Here is a 15,368-nt window from a genome sequence, read left to right on the forward strand (position 1 = left end):
ATGATCAAGAGACCTGATGTTAAGCCACACTTTTCAACTTACGGTACCTAAATTCAGACCTTCTAAATCCATATGCAGGCTCCTGATATGAGTGGCCCATTCTTAGCTGCAGGCAGTCAGCTTCCCTGAAAATCAGACCACTTATTTAGGAGCACCCAGCATTGAAAATTTTAGCCTTAAGTTTTCTGTGCCTCAGTTACTCCATCTGTAAAGTGGGAATCACAACACCCAACTTGTGATATACTTTGAGATCTTGGCATGAATGGTGCTATTTAAGACACTAGTCTTAGTAACACGTTTATGAGTAGCAATGTTAGACAGTCATCCTGTTCTTTCCTCCTTATTCTTGTTGAAGCACTGAAACATATGGCAAATTAAGGCTGATTTTTATTAAACTTTTCATCTGTATTGAGCTTAGTGTGAACTGGGAAATGCACTTTCTTTGATTTATGGAAGCTTTATATGAGCATCTTAATTAGAAGATGTTAATGGTCCTGTTATATTCCTGGGAGCATGTAGTAGCTCCCTCTTGTGGCTAATTAAACATTAAAAAACCAAAACTTTAAAAAATGACTTTTTTAAAGTCTTGTTGCTGCCAGTCCCAAACAATAGCAGTCAGGCGAAACTGATACTTCAGGCTTCCGGGTGCTCCATGCTTTCCATCGCTACATCAAGCACGTGCCTCTGAGATGTATCCTTATTCTCTGATACCGCTCACCTCCAGGTTAGCTCTGCACACTCAGAGAACCATGATAGCATGTGGGCAGTTTGATCCCTAGTCTTGTTGGCAGGGATTGCTTGTTGGCGTGATGTGCTCTAGGATGGACTAGCATTTGCAAGGGGGTGGGAGGGCAGATAAAAGACTTACTGGTTTTGTAGGTTTGAGTGTAAGTTGCATGTGTTGAGTTGATGGCAGAATCCGGCCCCAGAAGAGAGCGTGTAGAGACCAGCAGGCCAGCAGCTCTCCCCTCTCCCAAGGAAATGACAAAAGTGGGATCCAAGGGCCCTGCTATGGAAGAAGAACCATGACACCAAGCGAGTTTTGCCTGATTGTTGGTTGAATAGGGGCAACCTATCCTGACTCTGTGTTTTGCCTTGGCATATTCAGAATTGGATGAGGGTAGTGGGGAATCCATTTATGTTCTGAGGAGGAGAAGACAAAGAAGGTGGAACAGATTTATAACACAGAAATTCCACCCTCCCCACCCCCACAAAAAATTTTTTTTGAGAGGAGAAACTTTATCTCTGACATTCTTTTTCTTGTAGGGTATTGTCTTATGGCAAATTTTCACTCAATTAAAATTTAAAAAATTGAATAATGATTGTTTGGGTTAACCAAAAATCATACTGCCCAATAACCTGCAAACAGGCATTGCTGAACCCACAGTAACAGGGCAACAAACATGAATTTCCTCAGGGACATTATTAACAATCTGTGCATTTATTAACTCTAAGTGGGCGTGGATCCAGAATTCCTAATACTTTTCCTTTGTTTTTTCCTGAGCTGTGATTCAGACCAGCACATAAATATTTGACTTAATGTTTCTGTGGAAACATTAACGAAATGGTAGAAACAAAAATAACATGAAAACAGCAATAGGAAAAAATGATTTGGCAAGACTGTCAGCATAATAGGGCAAGATTAGTTTATAATCCTTTTAGGTTCTTGTGTATAAATACAAGTTTGCAAAGCCTCTAGCTTGTAAGAAACTTCACATAGCTCTAGAAGTGTACACATGGTGCCACCACTCATGTGGAACACACTTGAAAAAGGATTTTTAGGCATTCTCTCAAATGGAGAAAAGAGGGAGTGTTATCCACGAATAGACACATAAAAGGAACAAGAATTCCATCTGTATGGCTAAGCGATGTATGGCAGGGGCACCCAAATATTTAATTAGGAGTATTTTCCTGGCTTTAAACCTGGGGGTGGGTGTGCCTGGAACAATGTCAGTCTCACTTTAGATTGTTTTGAAATGAATTAGGAATCATTGTGTGGTAGGCGGTTGCTGCTGAGATTTTTTTTTTAACTATTTAGAGTGGAAATCACGTCTCCAAATTTTGTCCCACTTAAATGGAATAGGTCTCTGATTTTTTTTCCATTTAAATGAAAAATCAAATCACAGCCACCCCTAGCTGGTGGGCAAGTGCTGTAGTAGATAGGATAGGCAGGATAACAGTAGCTTGGATAACTGGAGTTCCTCTTGCGGGGGGCGGGAGGGATAGGCTAGTAACTAACTGACAGTTAACCTAATCCTATTGACATCAAGTTTTTTCAGGTTTAGATACTAAAATTTCACTCTGTTTTCTGGATGATTTAAAGTGTTGTTTTTTTTATATGGCTTCATTTTTAATGTCAAGAAATTCATTATATAGTTTCACATTAGGGTAAGGCTTAAAATTATTTCTGTTGAATTACTACATTTATATGAGTTTTGATCAGTTCAGTCGAGCTGGGTCCTAACTTGTTACTTTCACCTAACAGGTTATCGACAGTGACGGAACAGAGGGATCAAAGTTTCGACTTTCTGGAAAGGGAGTGGATCAAGAGCCAAAAGGAGCATTCAAAATCAATGAGAACACTGGGGAAATCTCAGTGACACGGTCCCTTGATAGAGAAGCCATTCCCACTTACCAAGTGAGTAGTCTTAGCATTATGGCCTGTACCCCTTCCTCACAAAGTATCTTTTTTTCTGTGGCTCAGGTTTGCTTTTTGAGAGTACAACAGGTTCAGTGTTTTGATTAATATTGCATGCTACTATTTGTATAAAAAATTTCAGAACATGAACACTTGCACGTGCAATTTCTGGACACACTCTCATACCCACCCACATGCATGCAAATCAGTCATATTTATTATCTCTAAATGAGAGGAGATCCAGATTCCTAACGCTTGCTTTTTCTTTCCTGTTTCTGAGCTATGAGTCAGACCAACACATAAATATTTGTGTTTTGTTTACATAAAGTCTATCCTTTGTGTCTCCTAGAGACAGTTTGTGAAAACTGTGCATGAAGTTGATTTATGAACGCAAAGTTCTGCTTGGACAAAAAGAGGTCTCCTTTGAGAACATTGCAGTGGAAGTATTATCAAATCCTCCTTTGTTTTACAACCTTCTGTCCAATTAAACTTTCTTCACACCACATTGATTAATTCCAGTTCTATGCTTCTCTTCTTATTTCCTCAAGCTGTCCATGGAACAATATATTATCCAGCTCTACTTTCTAATCATGGAGCTCTGTCCAACGGGCTATCAAAAATGTTGTTAACAGGAGCATATATCCATGTGTTTGGCAGGTAGAATTCTTCAGAATATTTTATATATATTATAATAATTTTCTTGTTCAAGTAGTTGAGCTGGTCTGTGCGCATCTTGTGCACTACTGCCAGAGCGTTTTCCCTAGCTGTACGCATAGGGACAGTCACACATGCAGTCTGGCTTCCCTCACACTCTGAGCTGATACCATAACTGGTGGAGCCATCCTGCCCGTTCTACATTTCCTTCTTACTGTCAGAGGTCAGAGAATGCACTGTGCTTTACTGTCCTCATGTCTCTGTCCCCATTAGTACTCCACGCTCTCTCTGTATGAGGGTCACATCAGAGATAGGTGTCTGATCAGCTGTGCCTTCAGAACAAGAATGAAGAAGCAGGAGTGGTGGGAGTTCTGCCTCACTCCTCTCCACCCCTTCTCCCCAAGGCTCCACCTCCTGCTCACTCCTCTCCACCCCCTCCCTTCCGTTTCTCACCCTTATGGCTGGTAAAAAGTGGGAGGGTCCATGGCCTCCTTGCCCCCCCCCCCATTCCTGCACCCCTGGGAAGTTGTTTTTTGCCCAGCATTGGAGCTTGCTCAGTTAGGGCAAGGGAGCTCCTTGACCACTCCTCCCAGGAATGATCTCCCAGCATTGCCTGCTCACAGAGATCTCCACCAGAGCAGTCCTCCAAAGAGTATAACTGCTTGGAGCACTCTTGGCCTCTGAAACTTGAAAAGAGGGTGGCTTGGATGTCCTCGAATCCACAGTGTGGGACTCTTCTCTGGCAAAGGTAAGACACTCCAGTACTGAAGGTAGAGAGCGCCCTTCAATGTGCTGCTCCCTGGTACCATTCCAGAGTGGCTCTCTTAGGACTAAGCCACTGACTCTGGTCCCTACCCTGGAAACATCAAGACCAGTTACTTTATCAATGACAACAGTGAATTGGTCACCCCTGCTTATGGTGGGAAAGCATGCTGCATCAGTACCAACAAAATCAGAGGCCTCTCTCTCTCTCTCTCTCTCTCTCTCTCTCAGTACTGCCTTCGCCACTAATTCAAGGTGCGGGCTCCCCGTTCCACTATAGCACCAATGTTGGCGTCTCTTACAGCGCCCATATCAGGTCAAGTACTGTCTTCCTCACTCTTTGATTACATCACCTAGATCACCAGTGCTTGCTCCACTTCAACACCTAATACCAATAGCCAGGAAGCCTCCGATGCTTCTGCTGATACTGCAGCCTTGGTGTAGATCCCGCTCTCCAGTGACATTTCAGGTACTGCACCAATATGGCCTTCAAAGAACTGTTTCTCCTCATCAGAGTGTGAAATGAGTTCTTGTCTCTCCCACCTCAGAGAATCCAGGGTGCCTTTCACTATTTTGACAAGAGTAGGTAGTACAATTAGGGGGCCTGGGCTAGGTATGACTGACCTCTGGTACCATATCAACCCAATCACTGGTCATACTAGGTGCCTTGGAGAGGGTACCTCCACTGTTCAGATCTATATCCTCACCTCCTCATAGAAGTGGGGCACCAAGAAGGGAGGCTTTCCTACCCAGGACGCTCAGAGTCGGTACTGGACAGCCACCAGCACTGAATTGTGGGACAGTCCTCAGGCTGGCTCGGAGCAAATGTCTACCTCAGTGGTACAAGACCGGGCTCATGATGGTCATGCTTTGTCTCATAACACATTCTTAACACTGGATGAGGCTCTGGTACTGGATGAGTTTAAGGTTTACCGAGAGCTCTGAAAAAAATGGCTTCATCTCTTGATATTCAGATGGAGTTGGTGGAGGAGAATCTTCATATACATATAGACATTTTGCAGCCACCAACTGCTGGAAAAGTAGCCCTTCTCATAAATGAGGTGATAATGCAGCCCATCAAGTTGTTCTGACAAAACCCATCCTCTTTTACACCTATGGCAAAGCACGTAGAGCATAAATAACACAGTTTTGAACAGTTCTATCAGCACTCCACACTTTTTTGCAGGGATGTAAACAAACCAGACCTGTTTGGCAGAAAGTTTTATTCAACTATGAGATTGCAACTTTGCATAGCCAACTGCCAGGCTCTCTTGGCATAGGGATGCAGTATCAAATTTCTTAACAGGTTGCCTAAGGACTCCAGGGCGAGTGTCAGTCCCTATTGATGGAGGATCATCTGGTCTCTCAGTCAGCTTTGCAGGCTTTCCTGGATGCTGCACACTCAGCTACAAGTGTCATGGTGATGGCATGACCATGTGACATTGCCATAGCTGCATTCATTGGGGATTCCTGCAGAGATACAGCAGATGACTGAAGATCTCCCTTTTGAGGGCTATGTGGTGTTCTCCTCCAAGACTGATAAGGCACTACATACACTGAAAGACTCCAGGTAGTGAAAAAGTCCTCATTATACACCAGCCCCTAAACGGTCAAGTTTTCATCCTCACTTCCAGCCAAGCCGCACTACCTCTCCAGAGAGCTGGAACAGTCCAGGCACACACAGACAACAAAGGAGGAGGCCTCCACCATCTGCCTCCTCCGTCATTTCATCTGGGCAATCACAGGCCTCAAAGCACCTTATTTGACTCCTCCATCGAGGATGGCATACTACCAGGTCAAATTTTTCTGGCCCTTTCCCTACCTTTGGGAACTGGCTGTCTCATTTCTTAAGTGCATGGGAAACCATCATCACAGACAAGTGGGTCTTAAGCATGGTGGAGTGGAGATTTACCCTACAGTTTCTTTCTCTCTCCCATTCCCACTCCACTCTACTAATACCTTTTCAGGGACCCATCTCACAAGTCTGTACTATGACAAGCAGTGCAGTCTCTATGTTCTTTGGGAGCTATAGAGGAAGTGTCTCCTTAGTACTGGAGCAGGAGGTTCTTATTCTGTTACTTCCTAATACCCAAAGCCAGAGGGGGTCTTGGGCCCATTCTAGAGTTCTGAATGTGAACATCATCAAAAGATTAAAGTTCCTATGGTTTCCTATGAGACTTTTGTGCATCATTCAAAATCTATCCCCAGACCTCAGCAAGGAACTGTCTCAGGTTCTGGGGGCACATGGTGGCATGTTCTTATGCGACCCACCTTTCCCACCCCAACTGGACATCTGGACAAGTTAGTGTGCATCCCAGCCAAGGTCTTGTTGCACATGGATTGGTGGATGAACCAAGACAAGGCCTGCAGGGTCACTGACTCTCCCTTCTATGATCTTGGGGACAGCTGCTTCTGCTATGGAGTGGGAGTGTTATTTGGGCCATCTGCAAGCTCAGGGCCTGTAGTCTACTCATGAGGGCAAACTATGCATAACTCTTCTTGAGTGGTGTGCACTATCCAGAGTATGTCAGCAGTTCCCGCCATGCATCCAGGGCAGGAGCATGAAAGTGCTCACTAACAACACCACAGCAGTGTTTTATGTGAACGAGCAGCGGGGATGCCTGCTCAGATGGGCTGTGTCCCGAGGCAGCCAGGCGGTGGAATTTCTGCATACTGAATGAGTAAACTCTCAAAGCATCATACCTGCCAGGAGCTCAGAATGGCCTGGCAGACTGCTGGAGCAGATAATTCAATGTGGATCATGAACGTCTCTCAGTACGGCTGTTCTAAGATCATAGCTTTGAGTAGGAGGAATTTGTTCACAACTCAGTAGAACAGGAAATATCCCCAGTTAGTGAAAGGACTGTTTTCTCTAGTCCTTTGACAAACATGTTCCTAAAAGGTCTTAGGTAGTCTATTCCCACCTATCAGGAATCCATCTCCTCTTTGGGACCTGAATTTAGTTCTGTCAGTTCTTATGGGACTTCCATTCAAGTCCTTAGCCTCTTGCTGTATGTAACCGTTTTAGTAGCCATCACTTCTGTGAGGAGAGTGGGGGAGTTGCATGGCCCTAGTAACTGATCTTCCAAATACAATATCCTACAAGGACAAGGTGCAGTTTAGCCCACACCCTATTTTTCTTTCCAGAGTTGTATCTGATTTTCACCTCAATCAGGCAATATTCTGACTGGTCCTTTTTCCCGCCCTGCAAAATCAACATGCTCCATAGTTGAGATGTACACCAAGCTCTAGCCTGTTACCTGGATAGAACAAAACTTTCTTAGTTTTCCTGACAGCTCTTTGTGTCCTATGCAGAAAGAAGGAAAGGTCATCCGGTTACTGCACAACTGCTCTCTCAGTGGATTGTCATCTACATTGCTCTGTGCTGTACTGCTAACGGTATCACACCACCTGGACAATTGGCAGCTCGCTCAGCTCGGGTGCGTTCGACTTCCACTGCTTTTGTAGGAAACACCCCTATTGTTGACATTGGTATGTGCGCTAGGTACTATGCAATTCCTGCAGCACCAAGGGAAGGTGTGAATGTGTGAAAAGCCGCCCCTTATTCTGATGAGACTCCTAGCCTCACCTCCGCTGATAACAGCTTGGGAGTCACTTACAGTATAATGGACAGATGCAATCACTTGAAGAAGAAAAAAACAGTTACTCACCTTCTGGTAACTATTGTTCCTTGAGATTTGTTGCATATGTTCACCTTCTCCAATTACATTCTGGTATGAATGTTGGGGTTGGTCCTGCTTTGAGCAGGGGCTTGGATTAGATGACCTCCTGAGGTCTCTTCCAACCCTAATCTTCTATGATTCTATGAAGGACTGAAGGGTGAGCAGCCAGGCTCCTCCCTTTATATCCTCTGCTCAGAGCATGAGGGAAGTCAGGGCACATGTGTGGCCTCCTCTTCACATCTTGAAGAACAACAGTTACAAGAAGGTGTAAGTAATCATTTTGACAGAAAAGACTCGGAAGGAATTCAGAATCACCACCTGGTCCGTAATTTCCCTATGGAAATTCAAACAAATGACTTTTAAAAAAAATCTGTATAGCAACTTTACAGCAATTCTTTGTCATACGTGGTTTGGCCACATGGGATCTGTTATTTCACATGCTCTTTCTACCACTTTGACTGTGAACTTGGTTGTATTTGGTTATGTTAATACAGTGGTTCTTAACCTTTACTGCAGCCTGCACCCCTTCGGTTCTCCAAATATGTTCTCGCACCCCTTATCAAAAATCAAAATATGTTCTCGCACCCCTTATCAAAAATCATTGAAGTAGGTCAGTTCTTTAAACTTAGATATATTTTTTGTTTGTATATTACAGTAATCGTTAAATGTATAATGTTAATAAATACATAGGTTTGATGAAACAAAGTAGCTGTACTTACCTGCCTGTGCTTAATTTGTGTTTTTGATGATTTACCTTCTAAAAAAATCTGGCCTGTCTCGCACCCCCAAAAAGGGCATCTTGCACCCCCAGGGGGTGCGTGCACCCCAGGTTAAGAACCACTGCTTTAATATAATACTATAACCGGTATTTGGTTACTTTGATATAGATTAACAGTTGGAATCAAAACCCGAAGAGGCAAGCAAATTTGCACCTTGCCACTTCTTATTGCAGGCCTGAGCAATTGCCTTCTGTGGCCTCATCCAGAGTGAAAATCTCATTGTTCCAAAAGCATGATGTACCCATTCTGTGCTAACAGTTCTGCTCATTACCATCAAGCTGTTCCACTGTGTTTCCCAGCATGTGCTGATCAATATCTGTTGTTTAGAAGCTTTCTCTGTCTCTTGTCATTTGGAAGGGGTTTCCCAGTCATATGAATATCCATATTTGCTAAATAGCACTGCTTCAAACTCACCAGATTGCGGTTTCTGCCCGGTAAATGCCACACTGTGGACTCACTATTCAGATTTATGTTACCAAGTCATAGAGGATTTATGGTAAACATTTTTTTCTTTAAAGCAACAACAACAAAACCCTTCAGTTTCACCTTGTACTGTTTCTCATCTTCTTTTTTGCAGCTATTTCTTCCTTTCACAGAATCACAGAATATTTGAGTTGGAAGGGACCGCAGGAGGTCATCTAGTCCAACCCCCTGCTCAAAGCAGGACCAATCCGCAATTTTTGCCCCAGATCCCTAAATGGCCCCCTTTTTGCCCCTCAATTCATTCAAAATATTTTCCCCTGGAAAGTCATAGCAATCTTTCCAGCCTAATGCATTTAAATCTCAAACCTCAAATGTTGTCCCTATCTGATCTGGTGGGGCATGTGTTAAATTATGGACAAACTTTATTTCCCTAGAAGAGCAACGCAAATCACATAAAAATAATGCAGTGCAGTAGATTATCCAGAGCAATGCAAATGTTTATTTTAATGGACTGTAGCTCTTTCTATCTGACCTGCTATAAAATTCTTCTGCTCAGCATGGTCACTGAAATCCTGTTGTGCAAACTGTAGTGGAAAAGTTCTGTAGGCGAGCTCTTAATTTGATTAGTCAGTCTGAAAAAACAATGAGTTAGTGATTCATCTACATTGAAACTATGTCAGGAAGGCGGTTGGGTTTTTTTTCTTCTGTGGCTTTCTTGAACCACTAAAAGATGAATGGCTGGAAAGCTTCTTAGGTTTGTGGCTTTTTTTCCCCTGTATTATTTCAAAAAGTACAGTGCACATGGAAAATAAGAAAAGAAAAAATTTCCATGAAAAAAGTATGAATATTTTTCAGGTCATCATACAGTATAGCAGATAAAAATGGTGCAGCAAAGGTAAAGCTGTGCATGAGGAGCGCGTCAGTGTGTGTCCTACATACATAAGGGAGGAGAATTAAAGGGGACATTCATAGGCCTTAAAAAAGGATCATGCCCTTTTCCCTTCTTTATCATGTATAAAGAAGGTTTTTTCTTTGCTTCTTTTTTAACACTTGAAATTCAGGTTTTCCTTACTTTGTGGTTTCTAGAAGATTCTAAGGACTACTGGAAAAGCTGTATGATATTCATGCAAGAGAAATCTGATTAACAAAAAAGGGTGATGAATTCTACTCAGACCGTTTTAAACACTTTGTTCTTCGTTTGTTTTTGTTAACCCCTATTTAACTGAAATGGATGAGACACACTTGCGAGATAATGTCTTTCTTAAAGATTCAACATGCCTGTGATCCTTTAAACAAGCATTGAGAAAACGCACTGTTCTTGTATCTGAGACTTCCAGTGAGTCCTCTGGCGAAGACGAGGAGAGGTTAGGAATTGCTGCTCCTCATATTTGTAACCATCAGTATGTTTTTCACCCTTCTTTATGCATTGTAAAGAAGAAAGGAAGCCACAGTGGCCAAGATTTTCAAAAGTGACAAGGGATTTTTGGAGGCCTCATTCTTTTGGTGTTCAGCTAGAGAGTCCTGCTGTTCAGAGGTATGTGATAAGCAGTTTCTGAAAATCTGGCCCTTTTAAAGGCATCTTAAATTGGGCACCCAAAAATTCAGCCAAAAATCACTAGCCACTTTTGAAAAACTGAGCTATTTTTTCCCCCCCAGATTACCTCTGTTATATGTGCAACCTAAAATATGGCATTTGTTGACTTTTGGATGGCTAACCAATGCAATCTTCATGGTCCCCTTAACATTGTCATGTGGTATTCAAATACATATTAGACACAGGAGGACCAAGCAAATAGCTACTGCTGCTATATCCCAACCAGAACCGTTGGGAGGGGGTCTTGTCAAGCCAAATCTCTTAAAGTGTGGTGACTATGGGGGGAGGTGTTCTCTTTACCTGGAAAATCTCAGATAAATCAACTCTAGGTGGACTTTGGATCTGATTGTGTACTTGACTCGCCTTGCTGACTGGAGTGGCTTTGACTGAAATCCTTCACAATAACTTCTTTAGCATGTTTGACAGTGGGAGTAATGCCTGGGAGAAGCCGCCAACACAGAATTAGTTCGTCCGGGGATATTTAGAAAAGTTGCATGTAGCTGGACCTAAAATGGCAACAAATGTTCATGTAAATACACTCGGAAAAAGTTGTCTAGGTCTCCTCCAATGCGAAATGAGAATACAGAATTCTAGAGACTGCTGCTGAGAAACCAGGAAAATCTTAGGATAAAATAATGTACAGCCTGAAAAATAAAAAGGAAAATGAACCCCCCCACCTGGACCAATCTTTAAGAAATCAGTTTAAATACCTATCTGATTTTAACGTAATGGAATGATAAATAATGTGCATGGGGCTTCTGATGGTTTATTTTAACGGATAAACACCCTATAAAATACCCCTGGTACAAAAGAAATTAAATTGGTGTTTATCCAATAAACACCAGAAATGGCTACTTGTATCTAAGGCAGAGGTGGGAAAACTATGGCCTGCGGGCCACATCCGGCCCTCAGGACCCTCCTACCCGGCCCCTGAGCTCCTGGCCCAGGAGGCTAGCCCCCGGCCCCTCCCCTGCTGTTCCCTCTCCCACACAGCCTCAGCTCACCAGCTCAATGCTCTGGGCAGCGGGGCTGTGAGCTCCTGCCGGGCAGCGCAGCTGCAGAGCCGCGGCCTGAGCCAGTGCTCTGTGCTGCTCAGTGGCCTGGCTGGCTCCAGCCAGGCGGCACGGCTGCCTGTCCTGGTGTTCTGGGCGGCGCGGTAAAGGAGCAGGCTGGGCTGGATAGAGGACAGGAGAGTTCGGGATGGTGGTCAGGGGGCGGGGGTGTGGAGAGGGGTTGGGCTGGTCAGAGGGTGGGGAACAGGTGGGTTGAATGGGGGCAGGGGTCCTGGGGGGGCAATCAGGAATGAGAGGGGGGTTGGCTGGGGCGGCGGGGGGCAGTCAGGGCAGGGGGGTCCAGAGGCAGTCAGGGGACAGGGAGGGGTGGATGGGGCAGGAGTCCCGGGGGGGCCATCAGGGGACGAGAAGCAGGAGGGGTTCGATGGGGGCAGGGCTGGGCCACGCCTGGCTGTTTGGGGAGGCACAGCCGCCCCTAACTGGCCCTCTGTGCAATTTTAGAAACTCAATGTGGCTGTCAGGCCAAAAAGTTTGCCCATCCCTGCTCTAAGGGCTTGTCTGTACAGAGCAGTAATGCAGGCTATGTGGATGTGATTTCTGAAGCGTACTAATGTGTTGCATATTAATTGGTCTATGTAGACCCAGCTGGTGTTTTTGAAACAGCTGTATTTTAAAGCGCACTAGGGAACATTACAATGAGATGACTCATTACAGTATATACTACTGCAATACATTACACTTTACAGTATATACAAAGAAAGCCACGAACCCCCCCCACACACAAATCTGAAAAATTGCTAAAATAGAACCTTACAAAATGAAATTAATAAACCGTGACCCCCTGATGTCCTATCTGTACAGTATTTTATTTTCCATCTTATTTTTATTGGTTTTCATTTACAAACATAATCGTACAATTGTATCAGCAGGACTGAACATACACAGCAATTATTCAAGTATATATTTCAAATACTTGTATTCTGTTTTCACTCCTGTTAAAGTATCCAAATGTAAACATGCTGTAGACCTAAACTCAAAAGTTTCTACCTGATAACCCATTCAATGGAAAAAATAAATTACAATAAAACCAAAACAGGAATGAGAGACGACACAGTATTATTAAAGACATTTAAAGTGTCAGATCTCCAACAGTGGGAGTCATTAAGAAAATCAAGGGAGACAAGGTGGGTGAGGTATTATCTTACACTGGACCAACTTCTGCTGGTGAAAGAGACAAACTTCCAAGCTCCCCAGAGCTCTTCTTCCACTTTGTGGTGCTCAAAAGCTTGTCTCTTTTACCAGCAGAAGTTGGTCCAATAAACAATATTAGAATCATAGAATCATAGAATATCAGGGTTGGAAGGGACCCCAGAAGGTCATCTAGTCCAAACCCCTGCTTGAAGCAGGACCAATTCCCAGTTAAATCATCCCAGCCAGGGCTTTGTCAAGCCTGACCTTTAAAACCTCTAAGGAAGGAGATTCTACCACCTCCCTAGGTAACGCATTCCAGTGTTTCACCACCCTCTTAGTGAAAAAGTTTTTCCTAATATCCAATCTAAACCTCTCCCACTGCAACTTGAGATCATTACTCCTCGTTCTGTCATCTGCTACCATTGAGAACAGTCTAGAGCCATCCTCTTTGGAACCCCCTTTCAGGTAGTTGAAAGCAGCTATCAAATCCCCCCTCATTCTTCTCTTCTGCAGGCTAAACAATCCCAGCTCCCTCAGCCTCTCCTCATAAGTCATGTGTTCCAGACCCCTAATCATTTTTGTTGCCCTTCGCTGGACTCTCTCCAATCTATCCACATCCTTCCTGTAGTGTGGGGCCCAAAACTGGACACAGTACTCCAGATGAGGCCTCACCAATGTCGAATAGAGGGGAACGATCACGTCCCTCGATCTGCTCGCTATGCCCCTACTTATACATCCCAAAATGCCATTGGCCTTCTTGGCAACAAGGGCACACTGCTGACTCATATCCAGCTTCTCGTCCACTGTCACCCCTAGGTCCTTTTCTGCAGAACTGCTGCCTAGCCATTCAGTCCCTAGTCTGTAGCTGTGCATTGGGTTCTTCCGTCCTAAGTGCAGGACCCTGCACTTATCCTTATTGAACCTCATCAGATTTCTTTTGGCCCAATCCTCCAATTTGTCTAGGTCCTTCTGTATCCTATCCCTCCCCTCCAGCGTATCTACCACTCCTCCCAGTTTAGTATCATCTGCAAATTTGCTGAGAGTGCAATCCACACCATCCTCCAGATCATTTATGAAGATATTGAACAAAACCGGCCCCAGGACCGACCCTTAGGGCACTCCACTTGATACCGGCTGCCAACTAGACATGGAGCCATTGATCACTACCCGTTGAGCCCGACAATCTAGCCAGCTTTCTACCCACCTTATAGTGCATTCATCCAGCCCATACTTCCTTAACTGGCTGACAAGAATACTGTGGGAGACCGTGTCAAAAGCTTTGCTAAAGTCAAGAAACAATACATCCACTGCTTTCCCTTCATCCACAGAACCAGTAATCTCATCATAAAAGGCGATTAGATTAGTCAGGCATGACCTTCCCTTGGTGAATCCATGCTGGCTGTTCCTGATCACTTTCCTCTCATGCAAGTGCTTCAGGATTGATTCTTTGAGGACCTGCTCCATGATTTTTCCAGGGACTGAGGTGAGGCTGACTGGCCTGTAGTTCCCAGGATCCTCCTTCTTCCCTTTTTTAAAGATTAGCACTACATTAGCCTTTTTCCAGTCATCCGGGACTTCCCCGGTTCGCCACGAGTTTTCAAAGATAATGGCCAATGGCTCTGCAATCACAGCCGCCAATTCCTTCAGCACTCTCGGATGCAACTCGTCCGGCCCCATGGACTTGTGCACGTCCAGCTTTTCTAAATAGTCCCTAACCACCTCTATCTCCACAGAGGGCTGGCCATCTCTTCTGCATTTTGTGATGCCCAGCGCAGCAGTCTGGGAGCTGACCTTGTTAGTGAAGACAGAGGCAAAAAAAGCATTGAGTACATTAGCTTTTTCCACATCCTCTGTCACTAGGTTGCCTCCCTCATTCAGTAAGGGGCCCATACTTTCCTTGGCTTTCTTCTTGTTGCCAACATACCTGAAGAAACCCTTCTTGTTACTCTTGACATCTCTTGCTAGCTGCAGCTCCAGGTGCGATTTGGCCCTCCTGATATCATTCCTACATGCCCGAGCAGTATTTATATACTCTTCCCTGGTCATATGTCCAACCTTCCACTTCTTGTAAGCTTCTTTTTTATGTTTAAGATCCGCTAGGATTTCACCATTAAGCCAAGCTGGTCGCCTGCCATATTTACTATTCTTTCGACTCATCGGGATGGTTTGTCCCTGTAACCTCAACAGGGATTCCTTGAAATACAGCCAGCTCTCCTGGACTCCTTTCCCCTTCAAGTTAGTCCCCCAGGGGATCCTGGCCATCCGTTCCCTGAGGGAGTCGAAGTCTGCTTTCCTGAAGTCCAGGGTCCGTATCCTGCTGCTTACCTTTCTTCCCTGCGTCAGGATCCTGAACTCAACCAACTCATGGTCACTGCCTCCCAGATTCCCATCCACTTTTGCTTCCCCCACTAATTCTACCCACCTTGTGTCTCTTATACCCAGAGCGCAACATGGCTTAATCAACAACACTGCAAACAATTAAGAAAACCAGCGTTACCTTCTGTAGCAGTTAAATTTGCTGTAGTGTTCATAGTTAAGGGTGGGATTTTAAAAAGCACTCCTTAACCATTGACTTGGATGGGAGCAGAGATAGACTGATGCTGAGCACTTTAGAAATTCTCCCTCTTAAAT

The 15,368-nt window shown here is 44.3% G+C and overlaps 1 protein-coding gene across 4 annotated transcripts in view; it reads left to right on the forward strand.

Moving 5' to 3' along the window:
* Window positions 1-15,368, forward strand: part of CDH13 (cadherin 13) — a 786,172-nt gene that overhangs the window by 360,350 nt on the left and 410,454 nt on the right. For 3 of the 4 annotated variants that reach the window (XM_073308069.1, XM_073308070.1, XM_073308071.1), the window contains exon 5: window positions 2,486-2,638. In XM_073308069.1, the coding sequence (XP_073164170.1) occupies window positions 2,486-2,638 (153 nt within the window). Of the gene's footprint in view, window positions 1-2,485; window positions 2,639-2,987; window positions 3,100-15,368 lie in introns of those variants that run through there. The other variant, XM_073308072.1, reaches the window with a different exon arrangement.

The sequence above is a fragment of the Lepidochelys kempii genome, chromosome 12 (assembly GCF_965140285.1).
Source record: "Lepidochelys kempii isolate rLepKem1 chromosome 12, rLepKem1.hap1, whole genome shotgun sequence".
Taxonomy (NCBI): Eukaryota; Metazoa; Chordata; order Testudines; family Cheloniidae; genus Lepidochelys; species Lepidochelys kempii.